Source organism: Equus asinus, chromosome 7, assembly GCF_041296235.1.
Source record: "Equus asinus isolate D_3611 breed Donkey chromosome 7, EquAss-T2T_v2, whole genome shotgun sequence".
NCBI lineage: Eukaryota > Metazoa > Chordata > Mammalia > Perissodactyla > Equidae > Equus > Equus asinus.
Window position 1 is genome coordinate 64,240,460 of NC_091796.1, and position 15,550 is coordinate 64,256,009.

Below are 15,550 nucleotides of genomic sequence, written 5' to 3' on the forward strand. Positions count from 1 at the left end.
GAGCTAACTGAATTTATAACTAGGCAAGGAAGACAGAAACAAGGCTTAGATATTCTGAGCAGTAAATCTGAGAGTAAATGCTTACTTGAATTTTACTTGGTCATAAAAATAAAGTTCACAAAATTTAGATTTGAGATGAGAATTTATGCTCATAAAAAGTGTTTTCTTCTTTATCATGCAATATCTACAAACCATATTAATGCAGATATGTTAAAATTGGTTGGTTGGTTGTGGTATTTTTAATCACAAATTTAATTAACATTGAACTTGGATGCCTGGCCAATGAAGCCACGTGAGACTATAATTAGATCTCATGAAATAATGGTTTTAAACTATTTTAAGTGCTTGTAATTTTTAGTAATAAGCAGACCCAAGCACAGATACCAACAGGGAAACTCAACGAGGGGTGTGCACTGATAACTGTTTCTGAAGGGAACAGAGGATTTTAATATACACATTCAGCCTGGGAAACTTTGTCTTGTTTATTAAATAAAGCAGAGAAAGCAAGTGAAGAATCAGCACAGTGGGAAATCAGGTCACCAGATAAGGCTCTTTTTGCTCCTGTTTCCTGCTCTGGGCGGCTCTGCAGTCCACCCTGAGAACTTCACTGCTCCTCCCCAGACTGCACACTTCCCATTTCCTGCCCCTCCACCGCCTCCCCTGCTCGAGCTGCCAAACCAAAGCAGTGCAAACAGACACACAGTTCATTTGTTGACGAGCACAGAGCTTTCAGTAAACGACTTCTTCCTGGATTTTACTGTGTGAGAATGACTGAACTTGATCAACATAGGAAGAGCCGCATCGGTTTGTGATCGTACCATGTCTATCAGGTCCACAGCCATACAGCGCATCAACTCATCCTTGTTTCTTCGCAACTAGATAGCTACAAAAAGAGGGAATAAGTGCAATAGCTATAAATTGTCTTTGGGGACGGCAGAATGGCTTTGAATCAGCATCGACATTTTTGGAGCAGAGCAGAGTGGAGCAGGAGCGGTGCAGGGCCTCCATTTAGGACCACGTCACAACAGGAGGCTCAGAAAGCCCTGGTCTCTGAATTGTCACCACTGGGAAGACGTTGCCCTGTTTTTAGGTGATTAGTCTACAAACAGCAGCAGCCCTTGACAAACTTTATTACAGGTGGTAGAAATAGTTACGAACGACACAGGATAGGAATGAGTTCCAAAGGACCAGAAAAAATTCTGAGTTAAAAAACCAACATTTTGCTGTATTGGGAAACTATCCATGCAGGTACAACATTGGACATTAAAACATTTATTTATCTGTGTGAGATTTCTCCAGATACCACATAAATTTCTCCAGATAAAGGGTCAAAAACCCAGGTTGGTCTGATCCCACTACTTCACTAACTGAGAACTAATTAAAAGCACCTTAATAAGACTTTCAACATAAAAAAAACAGAAACTGGTATAAAGAATGAAAAAGCTATCATCTGCCACATTGTTGCTTTTTGGCCAAGAGCAAAAGGCCAAGAACTCCAAGTGGCCTTCTGTCCACAAAGTTCATGTCTCTAGGGCGCTGACTAGATGCTGGGAGTCCTTTCATAATACGCTTGTGTATCGAATCACCAAGATGTACGCTTCAAATGTCTTAGTTTTGTCAATTATACCTCGATAAAGCTGGAAAACAAACAAGTTCATGTCCCTAGGTCCCTGAGTGTTGAAGTTCAAGGTTGTGCAAAAATGAATTTGTACCCAGATTGCTGATTAACTGCATCAGGGCCTCCAGCAGGTCGCTCATCCGCTGATTGGAGAGGAACAGACGGGGAGGGGAGCTTGGGTGGTTTCCTGTCTCCAGGGCTTTCATGTCCACGTGAAATTAAGACACAGCAGAAACCTGCAAGTGCCTCTCTGGAGGCCCTGGCTGGGGTTCTTCTCACGGACCAATGCTGCCTCTGTGAGACCTCTACCAACAGAGCTCCTTGGGATTCACGAAGGGTTTGTGTCTGACATTGCTGAATAGGGAGACGGAAACCTGCTTTCCACTTCTAGCGCTGCCTTGGCACTAATTAACTACAGCTGTGTGACTTTAAACAGCTCACTTGGCCTCTCTGAGCCTCGTCTATAAAACGACGAGGCAGCTGGAGCGTATGAATCTTTAGAAGAGAGAATGTATGTGAAAGTACTCGGCATGCTTCTTAACACATAATTGGTATGCAAAAAACATTTGATTCCTCCATATTAAACTATGCTGAGGCTGTAAAACTTCCACGTAGCAATAACTCCTGGATTTCCAAAATAACCATTATTATCTTCAATAAAAAAATGTGTTAATTGATCCTAGATAGAGACCATGAAGCTCAGACTCAGACTTCAGGAAATAATTTATCAGGGGCAATAGGATATACTCAACATAAGGATGATTGCTCTTAAGTTCCAAAAGGACCAAATTCAATGGCAGTTCAGAGGACTAAGAGAAAATCTTTGGCTGTGAGCAAACTTGAAAGTGTTCATGGGATAAAGAACACTCGAGCTCTTTCTAAAATGCTGGAATTGTGACATTTGGAGAGGTGGAGACTGGAAGGTTTGGGGATGAAGACATTCCAGGTTTGGGGAATGCCATGGAGATGGGCGAATTCAAAGCGCGCCTGGGGAATGTGAGCGCACAGTTTGAGTGGAATGCAGAAGGCTGCTGAGAGGTAAAGATGGAAACATGAGCTGGGAAACAGACCGTGGAAGACCTCTGAGTGCCTGACTGGGGACTTTGGCTTTTCTGCTGTAGCAACCAGGAGTCATTAGAGCTGAAACACAGCCGGTGCTGCACTGGGGCCGACTTGATCTTGAGGCTGCCGGCGGGGGCAGTGGGGCAAACCAGAGGAAGAAATCAGCAGAGAGGCTGGTCTCACTTGTGAGGAGGCCTGGGACTATACAGACTCAGGTTTACCATAGTCTAGACACATCTTAGGGCTTTTTAGCAAATGACTATTTAAGTTGGTGACCTGTTCTTAAGAAGAGGAAAGGGAATATATTATTAAAACTTTTTTTAATGAGAAGGAGCTGTTAAGTTTTGGAGGAAAGCCTGTTATGATCTGGCCTTAGAGTACAAAGAAAAGCTGTGGAGAATGGCATCTGGCTGTTGCATTATGGCAGGCACAGCACAAAGACCCGAATTCAGGTGATGGTGAGAGCAATGACAAAAGAAAGACACAAGTTTGCATGAGGGAAAAATCGACAGGACTTGGCCTAATTAACTGCAGGAGGTAAGAGAGAAAGTCCAGAACTGAAGTTCTGAGTCTGAATTCTGAATGATGATATGACAGCAGTAACAATAGGGAGTAAGCTCATAAATCGCTGTTGTGGGTTTTTTTTTTTCTTTTTGAGGAAGATTAGCCCTGAGCTAATTGCTGCCAATCCTCCTCTTTTTGCTGAGGAAGACTGGCCCTGAGCTAACAACCATGCCCATCTTCCTCTACTTTATATGTGGGACGCCTACCCACAGCATGGCTTGCCAAGCGGTGCCATGTCTGCACCTGGGATCTGAACGGGTGAACCCTGGGCCACCAAAGTGGAACGTACGAACTTAACCACTGCGCCACCGGGCCAGCCCGTTGTGTTTTAAAAAATCGAATCATTTTGCTGTTTAACACAAATTCTGCCCAAGTCAACAATGTATTTCTGTTTATAACTACATTTCTAACACTTAAATATTCATTTTTAAGTAGCAGGAAAAATAAGGGGTTCTCAATTTAAGTGGAACAATCTAAGTGATTAAGTATTTCTATCTGGTGACACTTTGGAATACTAGCTAAGTTGTTCTCATAACACAAGATACAGGCAAAGCATTTCTAAAGCAAAAACTAGAAGTACAAAAGGAAACATTAAATAAAAGATTTTGCTTTTATTTAAAATAAAATGCATTTATACAGTCTTTAAACCATGGGGTATTGGACAATACTTGTAACCCGTCCCTCCCCGCACCCTCTCGGGCTACGTGAGCTATGAGTTGTCTGACTAGCACCAACGTGGGTCGTGACAGCGCAGCAGACTGGAGCACGGCCGGCGCGGGCGGCAGAGTTAAGGGCACTGTGGCAAATCACGACTGTAATGAAGTCATTCTTAATTTAGCAGATATTAAAACTGCACATTAATTATACTTTTAAAAGCATTTAATGCAAAGATGATACGTCTAAGCCATTTGCTAACTGTGAGTAGTTTTTTAAAAAACTGTACAATTTTATAAAATTTGTGTTTGTACATTAGTTACATAAAATGCACACTTCAGAGACCTTTACTTCATACTGTAATGCAAAAGTTGCATATTTTAGGCAGACAGTGAATATGCTGGTGAATACTAAAAAGTGTTCTAATACAATATGGTGTAAAAATAAAAACAAGACAATATACATACATGCTTATTCAAGAACAAAAACCAACCAAGCATAACGGACTAACAGCATTTTCCTTCAAGGTCAAACAGTAACATTATTAAATATCAGGCATCTTTTGCGAGCCTGGATTATGTAAGGAGTGCAGGGGAGGGAATCAAATGGCCACCAGAAGTAGGATATTTTTAAAACACGAGGTCAAATTAAACATACATTAAAACACATGCATTAAACATGATAAATAGACTTCATATAGTTTAAGCCCTGGATAGCTGTAAAGTAGATGGCTTGAGTTTCTCGCAAGTTGGCTAGCTTCAATCGGGGATGTTTGTTCCTGACTTGCCCACTACTTCAGTTTTCAATTCATGGCCTAAGGAATGTGTGACTGTTCGAGTCCATACACTGTATCATGATAGCAGATTAACAGTCGTGTTGTTAGTGCACATATTAACTGGTCTGGTAAGGCAAAAAGAGTTTTCATGATAAAATGAGGAATTTCAAGCTTACTTTATTAAGCAGCATATAACGAACAACAGCTCTGAAAGTTAAATATCAGTATGGCCACAGAGTTTCACCACGCACTTCTCCTCACACCCAGCCACTGGTAAGTTTGTAGAACATCTCTTCATCCAGACTCTCATTTTGGTCTTTTGCACGCGTTGAGAGAAATATGTAGCCACCGATGAATTCATGAACCACCTTGCAATCTACTTCAGTACAGATGAAGGACAATCGTACTTCGTCTGCAAACTCTACGGTGACCTGGAGCAAAGACAAAGACCTGTCACCCCAGAACTCCAGACGGCTGGGTGCAAGCAAAGCTACTGTCCTGTGTAACGTTCATCACAAAATACTCGTTGACGCGCAAACACCCTTTTTAAATCCTACCCTAATACTGCCTCAAGCCCAAAAGAATACAAAAAGCTTGCCAGCACCGCCCCCCATACTCCTCCTCAGTTTTCACGCTCCAGAAAGGACGACTGAAGGCAAGGGATTTAGGTCGTTCAGTTCCCAAATGGCCTCTGGGGACTCAGTTAGTGAGAATGTCTCTGCAAGTCCCAGGAGAAAACCTATTTCCTGTGTTTAATTTAATATTTGCGTTAGATATTTAACCTTTAGGTATCATGTCTGAGTATTTCAGAAATGTTCTGAAGAGTCTATGAAGTAACAGGAATTGATATAACAAACCCAATATCCTAAAACAAATACTTATTAGTAAAAGATTCTGTTTAGTTTAAATGAGACTCCTGGACTCCAGGCTTGGGGCAGCACGACGCACAGTAGGTGTGCCAGGTCTCAGAGCCCCAAGCCTCTGAGTTTGAATCCTGATTCTGTTACTAGGTGTGTGATCAGGGACGATGAGGCCCTCAGGCCTCTAATTCTAGCGTCCTCACCATGCGTTAGCAGCTCACAGGCTGTGATGAGGGTCAGAGAGAGGGCGCCACGGGAAAACATCTGGTGTCACGCCCGGCAGAGCAGGTGTTCAAGAAACAGTAGCTGCTGCTGTGAGGTGAGGAACTCATCCACTATAGAAAGATAACCTCGAAAAAGAATATTCTAAGCAGGTAATTCTGTTCTACTAAGTTTAATAACTGGGCTAATTAGGAAACAGGCCAAAGTTTAAGTTGGAAACGAATATCCAACCATGTTCTATACTTTAAGAGGTAACTGTACAAATCTTCAGAATTTATAGGACTTTCTATTCTTAATTTGCTCATTTTTAGCAGGACTATATATATATTCAAGTAACACTGTTATAGCTTGCCATTTTTCTTTTTTGGAGGAAGATTAGCCCTGAGCTAACATCTGCAGCCAATCCTCCTCTTTTTGCTGAGGAAGACTGGCCCTGAGCTAACATCCGTGGCCATCTTCCTCTACTAGTGGGACGCCTGCCACAGCGTGGCCTGACAAGCAGTGCGTAGGTCCGCGCCTGGGATCCGAACTAGCAAACCCTGGGCTGCAAAAGCAGAACGTGCACACTTAACTACTGTGCTCCTGGGCTGGCCCTACAGCTTACCATTTTTATTTCCCAGTTAACATTCCACTGTTTCATGTTACTGAAACGCCATGTTTTAATTGCGTCTCCTGTGCCAGCATCCATCCTAATCAGTCTGTTGTACGCAATGCCAATAAGTTCTTCTTTTTTTCCCCCTTGGAACCTATAGCATTCAAAACAGAATAAATACATGTTTAAAAACATGCTGGGGCTGGGGGACATACTGGTCTGTTTTTCTTCAAGATATGTGCTTCTTGAACTCTAAAGAAAGTGCTATTTTTATACGAGTAAAAACAGAATTGCAATCATTTTGAATTTTTAATGTAAAAATTACAAGTATAGAAAATACATCCCAACATTAATTTTAATGTTTTTTTGAGGAAGATTAGCCCTGAGCTAACTACTGCCAATCCCCCTCTTTCTTGCTGAGGAAGCCTGGCCCTGAGCTAACATCCGTGCCCATCTTCCTCTACTTTGTATGTGGGACGCTGCCACAGCATGCCTTGACAAGCAGTGCCATGTCTGCACGCAGGATCCCAACTGGCGAACCCCAGGCCGCTGAAGCGGAACGTGCAAATTTAACCGCCGCTAAACCGGGCCCGCCCCCATCCCAACACTGTTTAAAGTTTACTGTAAAATAAGTTAATGGGTCTCAGTAGTTGGCCTTAATTATTTAATTTCTAATTACATGAAGCAAATTAAATAAAAAGGCACAGATTAAGGTTTACATACAGGTGCTTACCTTGCAATAAAGTGTGTGATGCCGAATTCTGGTAGCGACTGCCACGCTTGAATAAATCTCATCTTGGCTTCAATTAGACTCATCTGAGCTACGTTCTGATGGGCCTCCAGGATTCTTGCTGTTATCTAAACATGATTAAACATCACCTTACCATTAGACATTATTCCTTCATGGTAGAATCAAAACAAAAAGATAAAAAAGTTGAATTATGTGCCCCATCCCAAAATCATGTACTGCGAGAGCTGGAGTTAGAAAGTATCTAAAGCTACATTTGGGAATTTTAGTAAAACAATGACTTTTCAAAGTAAACCCTGAGACATTTCCTTTTTTTTTGAAGATTAGCCCTGAGCTAACATCTGCTGCCAATCCTCCTCTTTTTGCTGAGGAAGCCTGGCCCTGAGCTAAGATCCATGCCCATCTTCCTCTACTTTATATGTGGGACGCCTGCCACAGCATGGCTTGACAATCGGTGCCACGTGCACACCTGGGATCTGAACCAGTGAACACCAGCCACTGAAGTGGAATGTGCGAATTTAACCGCTGTGCCACCAGGCTGGCCCCGATACATTTCTTCTTAATTTTAGTTTCCATATATCAAGAAACAAAAACTGCTATTAGGAATACGTAACTGCCACTCTTGAGACATATTCTGAGTCCTCACATACACGATACTGCTGTTATAAAATGCACGTTCCCAGCCTCACGCACATAACGAGTGCTAAATTTCTAGCACCGAGATCAGAACGAGTACCTGGAACACAAATTTCTAGTAGGAACATTTATTAGCAGCTTAGAGTACTTGAAATCACCATATTACTTTAAGAACTTTTTTAAAGGAATCATTAGAAAAGTTATATTTTAATTTAAATTACACTCACTTTGGGATGACTACTCCCACAAGGAGTGGAAGGAAATTAATCCATGAGGGGAGGCTGTGGCTAGGGCTTTAAATATTTTTATTTATTTGTTTTCTTTCTCTCTCTTTTTTTTTTTTTTTGGTTAATATGGAGAACTTACCAAATCTCTTATATAGCCTGGCTGTAGATGGCAATGCGAGGAAAGAAAAAGGAAGCAGAAAGAAAAAAAAAAGGCAATCAGAAAAAATGGCAATGAAGCAAAGAAAAAGTTGCGGTAACCTGCAAACCAAAATTCCAGCCGAAAACCATGCAAAAAATTACTTTAGGTGGAAACCAAGCAAGTAAATGCAGGCATGAAAACCAGGAAGCAGCGATACCTTCTGTTTAGAATACTGAAGAACACTCCACATTATTTTAGACTGTTAGGCTTTACTAAAATTAAGGGTAGAGATTTGCAGGGAGGAAATAAAAAGAACGAATACCCTTCTTCCCCCTGGTCTACTAATTCTTACTGGTTAGGGCAAAGCTCATGATTTTAGTAGCGAAACCAAAGGTAATACTCAGAAGCCTTTAACGCTGACTCGGATGGCATCATATCCTATGATCCATGCACTGCTTTTCAGAAATAAGTTGAAGGCATAAAATAAGTGCACTGCCCATCTGTTTATTTACATAAGAAAAGCAAACCCCTCAATTACCATCTGTTTTTTGCATCCTTTTTCCTGGAAGGGAAAATAAAGAGATACTACACTAGGAATGGTGGCTATAAACACAGCAGTCCATTTCACTTTGGATTAACATGGATAAAACGTAGGACAACTCTTTTCTTTAAATTGTAAAAATCCAATTTGAGAGTCATATTCATGTAAGTTTAATTCATATTTAGTTTGGGGGGAATTAAAGTAGATTAAATATAACAAAGGTTATATTGATGGACCCAAAGGCAAACCATGTGCTGATGCCCTGGTAGGGAAGAACGACCCCATCGCCTGCACATCTTCCTACCTGGCTCCTGAATGCCACTGGGCTACATGGTCTAACAATTACTAAGCACCATATCCAGGATCAGCTCGGCAGCTGAGACACAGCAACTACTACACTTCTGCCCATCGGCACTTACTGGGCCTCAGGGCAATACAGGGTCTCTACCTTCTGTGAACAACCTTTCAGTCCAGTCAGAGAAAGGAGGATTAAAAACAACGTGCATCTGGTAAGATGCCAAGGTGTGGAAGACAAGGCTAGATGGATCCTTAACCGCACATAAGCCACACACATCCTGCGAGTTAAAGACAAACGTTCATTGTCTGTGTCCTCCAGAGAACTTTCCGCTGACAACCTAGTTGAGAGCTCAGGGATTGGAAACATCTAAAGTGAAAACTATCATGTTAAAGGCTTCTAAGAAAACAAGTCAATACCTATCTTTGATAGCTAAACCAACATTTGGCAATCTTCACAATTATGCTTTAAGATCTTTTGTCCTTGATATCTGATAGTGAAATTATAAGATTGCTAAGATTTGAAATTATTCATTGCTTTTTAAGGCAAAGGAATCCACTTTTAGAAATGAATTTCTTCACAAATAATTTTTATATGAAATACTGAAGAATATAAAATGAACTCAATGCTTCATTTGCTTTCCCTTTTTAACTTACAATCTACATTCCACAAAGCTCCCCAGGGCAGCATTTCCTCCAGTCCTTACTACTCCCACATCATCTGACTGTGGGATAAACAATTTCCGTGTTGCTTACACAACCTCTGAAACCTAAAGACAAATACTTAGTGATTACAACTTCTGAACATTTCTAGCGAAGTGACTTCAGACCCATATGACAAACATGACATTTAAAGTTAAGAATTAATAAGGCTTCTGGGTATTTCGTTGGGCCTTTTCAGTATGTTTTTAAATTACTCCTATCAATAAAGATAAAAATGAAATTAGACAAACATCAAATATTTATTTTAAAGGTCCTTTTTAGTACCACCCCTCCTCAACTGAAGCTTTTCCCTTTTACAGCGTGATGGTTGGTGTAGAGAATACTGGGGGCAATCCCAAGTGACATTCCCCTGCAAGGAACGTTTTATGTTACCCCAAAGCACCACTTTCTCAAATAGTGATCCTTTTATGATATTAATTTCCAGGAAAGGAATTCTAAAAAGAGTGAACAAAAGCAGTGAATTTCAATGAAAATTGACCAAACTTTGTCACTTTATGCAAATCCTGGTTAGGTTTTGACTGTTAATGCTAAGAAAAGACAAAGCTAAAATGTAGACTATTTCTACCCTCGTAAAGCTTATTTCTGGAGCTGGTGAAGTCCACTTCGACAGCAGCAAGAGTCCTTGTAGATTTGTTGGGAAACGGTGGCTGTGCTTTATATCACACTTACTTAATTATGCAAGGAATAAAACTGCCTGAACTAAGGAAGACAAAGCATTAAGACTACATTCAATTCCCTGAAAGAACATCATGCTAACAGAGCAATTTCCTCAGGTTGTTCAGAATAAATATGTTCCCAGCTATTCCACCTCATTACCTGTCCTATTTTTAATAGGTTTTTATAAATGACCAATTTAAACTGACTGAAGGCTATTTATTTGCTATTTTGTATTCTAACCACCTGAGAGGAAATTAGGGCTACCAACTAAGACCAAAAAGTTTTAAGAGGGGCAACTAAATTTAAAGTGTCTGTACAAAATTATGAAACAAACCAGCAGAAAATGGTAGATGAAAGTAAAATGAACCCAGTACCTGCTTGTTCTTGTACTTTTTCAGATAGCGAGGGGACACCAGACACTCAGGATTGATATCAGCTGTGATCTGCTCCGGTATGAACTGAGGATCTGGGTTTAAGTGCTGCATTTTCAGGAAGGAGAGAATATTCTGCACCTCTGGGTTGTAGGAGCTGTCTGCCATCGTCTTGCCTTTGGAGGCTAACCTGCAGGCTGCCATCCAATGTGCATACTGTTTCTCCTGTTGAAAAAACACAAGAGTACGAAATGTATCAGATGCCGAGTCCTTTGAGTATAAAATCTAAGGATGACTGGTCAACTCACTAAGGAATCAAAGAAAATTGAGGTTTACTTTTAACTGGAAAACTTACATTGTCACAACGAAGCCAGATTTCATTCATGCCGTCTGCAACTGGAATCAGGAGTTTAATGTTAAATTTCTGGCCTGAAATGTTTACATCTGGGGTAACTTCACATCCTGTAATAAGAAAATTAATTATTAACACTGTCAAATTTACTTTTAAGACATCCCAAGCCAATACAGGCAGCCATGATTTTATGGCATCTCAACATGTTGAATTTCGCTGTTATGGAATCTCTAAGTCGGGAAATCAATTCTTTAGGCTCAGTAATTTTGTTTGGGGTGGAACAAAGAGTCAGAGAGGTCTAATATAGAACAGAGGTAATGACACAGAGTTTGTGGCACTCACAGTTCACAAAACTTGACCGAAAAGAAAAAGACAGGGTTCTGTTAAAAGCATATTACCACAAAACACCACTTGCACTGCATCCCACAAGTTTCATGTGTTATTTTAACATCATTCAGTTCTCTGAATGTTAAGTTACTTGGGATTTTTAAATGTATAGGAAGTTTTAAATATCTTTCTATAATTAAATTCTAACTTAATTGTGTTTTGGTAGGAATAAACGGCTTTTATGATGCCTTAAAAAAGTGTGCGTGGGGTTACCCCGTCTGAGCTAGAGTGCTATATGAGCCTCTTCAGGGACCCCTGCTCCTGCGTGGAGGGAGGAAGCCTAAGGGCACAGGGGGAGGCACAGGCTCTGCTCTCCTGCTCCAGCTGGATGCTCCCGGCACACGCCTCCTTCCACAACTCCAGGCTGTTGGAACACTTAAATATTCATACTTACCAACAGTTCAATTCAGAGGGTGACCACTTGCACATTGTTTCTTTAAACTGAACTGCTTCATAAATCTGACTCAACTCATAAATTAACTTTATGCACAATATTTTAGGAGCATACCTGCTATAGAAGGTTACATATATACTTGAGGAAGTCAGTACGAAAATAACTGGTATTCAGAATTTCACTTTACATACAAGTTTTCAGGAATACATACATTTATGGTTACAAAAATCCATCTAAACTAACTCTGTTAAGCATTAGCTGGTGGCTTATAGAAGAGAACACAGATTTACTGAACATACACCCAGTTAGACAATGGGGTAATGGTTGACAGAAGTAGGTAGTAACCAAGAGCTCTGAATCAGACAGATTTGGGTTCCAGACTTTTCTCTATCACTCAATAATTATGGTCAATTTAAGTAACATCTCTAAGCCCAATTTCCTGACCTTAAACCCTACCTCATGGGGACGCTGTAAAGGTAAGTAAGATAATGCACATGTCAAAGCTCCTAAAGGCTATTCCAGTTGTTTGTACTTGGTTTGTCACCCTCAATGTGTCTCAAGACCATCCAGTCGGCTCCAGAGGAGAACTGTAACTGTGAGCAGGGCGTGCTGCTGACTCGCTCTCTGTACCGGAGCAGCCTCTCGGCACAGAGCACAAGGAACAAGATAATAAACCTCTACCACACAAAAAGAAAAATGTTAATTAACACTGCCAATTTTCCCTCCACATAAATGTTTTAAGTATTAAATAAAAGAAACAGAACATTTTAGATGAAGGGGAGATCCTCTCCTCTCCAGAAGCAACTCCTATCGTGAATTTGGTGGACAGTCTCCCCTTCTTCGCTTTCCTTTTAAAAATATGTACTACATACAAACAGCTAAAGCATTTAACTCCTTCTATACAAGCATCAGAAGCCACGAGGAAGGTGTTGGCAATGTGTTTAACCTGCAAAGTTAAAACAAAGAGCAGATGTTTGAAGACTGACAATCCTTGGCATAAATTTCATTAACCATTCAAGTGGATTTAAAGTATATAATTCCACGCTAATAAGGCCTCTTTTAAAAGTACAATACCAAGAAAACTAAAAAGGGAGAGACAAAATGAGTGGAAACTCAGGTGCTAGTGTAGGCACAGAGGCACTTACTGGACCACATCTCAGACAATATTCACTCCACGCCACCTTGGCTACCTGCTTCCAGTGGTGACATGCTACACTTCTGTAACCCAATCACTATTCCTCTGAAACGTTAAGAGCAAACAGCCCATTCTTATCACAATCCTTAATCCTAAGTCTCTTCTAACTCTGAGGAACTCTATCTTCAACCCCTGAACTTTTTCCCCATCAGCAACACGTTTCACCTCTTCCTTCTCCCCAGTCCAGCCTGGACTCCAACTCCCCAGGTTCACTGTCTTTCCATTATATACATTTAGCAAAACCCTAACCCTAACCCTGGCTCAATCCAACCATCTACTTTTTACTTGCCTATCCTCAGGCTGCTGAGCTCTCTAAGAGGGCAAGGGGGAAAATTCACAAAGCCAAGCAGACGGGTTTCACTAAGAATTCAGGGATCCACACAGTGGAAGAGGCATCTCTCCTCCTACGGCTCTTCTACCCAAGTGGGCTGAGTTTCCCAGGACCCCAGGAAGCTTGCCTCATCAATGAGTTCCTCTCCCTCTTCCAGACACTAGATTTCTTTCTGTAACTGTGACATTTCTATTAGCATTTAACTTCCTTGAGTCTCCCCCATTTTAAACCACAAAGTACCCCCTCGCCTCCACTTTGTTCCTCTGTCTTCATTACTGCCCTCTTTCCTCCCTCCTTGTTACAGATATGGTTCATTAAAAGATCTTTGTTTCCTATTTATGTCTCATTGACACTACTTTGACTCCCATACTCAAAATGCCACTCAAATCTGCAGAATTTGTTCTTTTTAAATTTTCTTAATTTTTACTTTTTCTTCTTCCTCTTCTCCCCAAAGCCGCCCAGTATATAGTTGTATATTCTAGTTGTAGGTTCTTCTGGTTGTGCTCTGTGGGATGCCACATCAGCATGGCTTGATGAGTGGTGCCATGTCTGTGCCCAGGATCCGAACCAGAGAAACCCTGGCCACCGAAGCAGTGTGTGTGAACTTAGCCACTCAGCCACGGGGCCAGCCCCTGTGGAATCTGTTCTTAATCAAGGCCACTAACCACCTCCAGGTGGCTAAATCCTATGGTGGCTTAACGATCTCTATCTTACTTTTCTGTAGCATTTGACACTAACTACTCTGTCCTTTCTGAAACAACTTTGACCTTAGCTTCCATCATACCTCATCTCCATGGTCTTCCTATGCATTTTTTGGTTGCTTCCTTTGCAAACTCCTCTTCCTCTAATCTGCCCTCTCTCTTGAACATGGGTATTCTGCAGGATTCTGTTCTTAGCCTTCTTATGTTACAGACAACCATTCCAACAGCTACACTTACCATTAATGCTAACTGCTAGCATATCAGTATCTGTAGCACGAATCTCTCTGGTGGTTCAACGGCCTATCTCCAAATAGATATCCCACAGGTACCTCAAATTTAAAATACCCCAGAATTAAACTGCCTTTCTCCCCAAACTCAGCTTTTCTATATTCCCAACCTCCAGATCACCCAATCCACCCAGCTACACAAGCCAGAAACAAGTCCCTCCCGTTTAGCCTCTCCCAAAACAATCTCTGTTGACTGAACTCCCTCAGCATTGACTGAATTTGTGCCCTGTTCTCCATCCATATTGATAACCTTAATTCGGATCACTACACTGCTATAGAATTACTCCTTTATATTATAGCCAATATAAATATGATGGATCCTGTCATTTTCATGTCAAGAATGTTTCAGTGACACTTCACTGCTGCCAGTTTAAAAAAACAATCTCCTTCACATTTTATCCTCTAATTCCTGCCAATTTCTTCTGCTCTTCTCTCTCATGTTAGGAGGAATCAGATTCAACAGCTATTAAGGAAGTACTCATCCTCTCCCCTTAAACTCCACCTTCCAGAACAAGCCTCCTGTGGCTGAGGCTGCTCTCCAGGTATTCCTGCACACCAGTCTCTGCCTGGAGGGCCCTGTTACCAACTCTCCTCTTTCCTTTCGCAGATCTCAATTTTTCTCTTTCGGATCTTAACTCTGACATTATTTCCCCATGAAGTCTCTCTTCATTCTCCCCACTGTCACTGGATAGAGCACCCTTAACCCTGCTCCTGTGACCTGTTTCTTACTTTTTAGACTACTATTTATTGCCCAAATTCTAACTGTTTATCTCCCCTCACCCTGCCACATGCTCTAAACATCTTGAGAGATGGGAACTGTAATTTATTCTTATTTATCTCTCTAGCAGGTAGCACAGTTTGCAGCATACGAGTTCAATTAGTATTGGCTAAGCTGAATTTTTTAGAATTTTACATTTTAGATCTCCAAGGGGCCTTAGAGAGCACCTAGGCTAATACTCTCAGTTCTCAAGGGAAGACACTGACATTCAGATGGGCTATTTTGCCAAAATCATAGGGCATGTTTAGTGGCAGAGCAAAAGCTACGCCATTTGAGTCTCACGCTAGTGTCAGTGTGAGGTGCTGGAAAAAGTGCTCCTTTGGGAGGACCTGAGAAAGGTGGGATGAGGCCACCTTGGAAGCTATTATCCATACGAGAACTTGACTTCTCAGCTGCACAGGGAGAAGGTTAAGGATGTAATAAAGACAGGTAAGACAGGGGC

At 41.2% G+C, this 15,550-nt stretch overlaps 1 protein-coding gene across 6 annotated transcripts in view; it reads right to left on the minus strand.

Moving 5' to 3' along the window:
- Positions 1-3,840: 3,840 nt before the first annotated feature.
- Positions 3,841-15,550, minus strand: part of FERMT2 (FERM domain containing kindlin 2) — a 73,974-nt gene continuing 62,264 nt past the window's right edge. For 2 of the 6 annotated variants that reach the window (XM_070513644.1, XM_070513641.1), the window contains 7 exons: positions 11,039-11,145; positions 10,687-10,908; positions 8,636-8,659; positions 8,098-8,118; positions 7,081-7,205; positions 6,360-6,501; positions 3,841-5,104 (listed from right to left, as the gene is read on the minus strand). In XM_070513644.1, coding sequence (XP_070369745.1) covers positions 4,931-5,104; positions 6,360-6,501; positions 7,081-7,205; positions 8,098-8,118; positions 8,636-8,659; positions 10,687-10,908; positions 11,039-11,145 — 815 coding nt within the window. In that variant the 3' untranslated portion in view covers positions 3,841-4,930. The remainder of the gene's footprint in view (positions 5,105-6,359; positions 6,502-7,080; positions 7,206-8,097; positions 8,119-8,635; positions 8,660-10,686; positions 10,909-11,038; positions 11,146-15,550) is intronic. The other 4 variants (XM_070513646.1, XM_070513643.1, XM_070513647.1 and 1 more) reach the window with 2 other exon arrangements.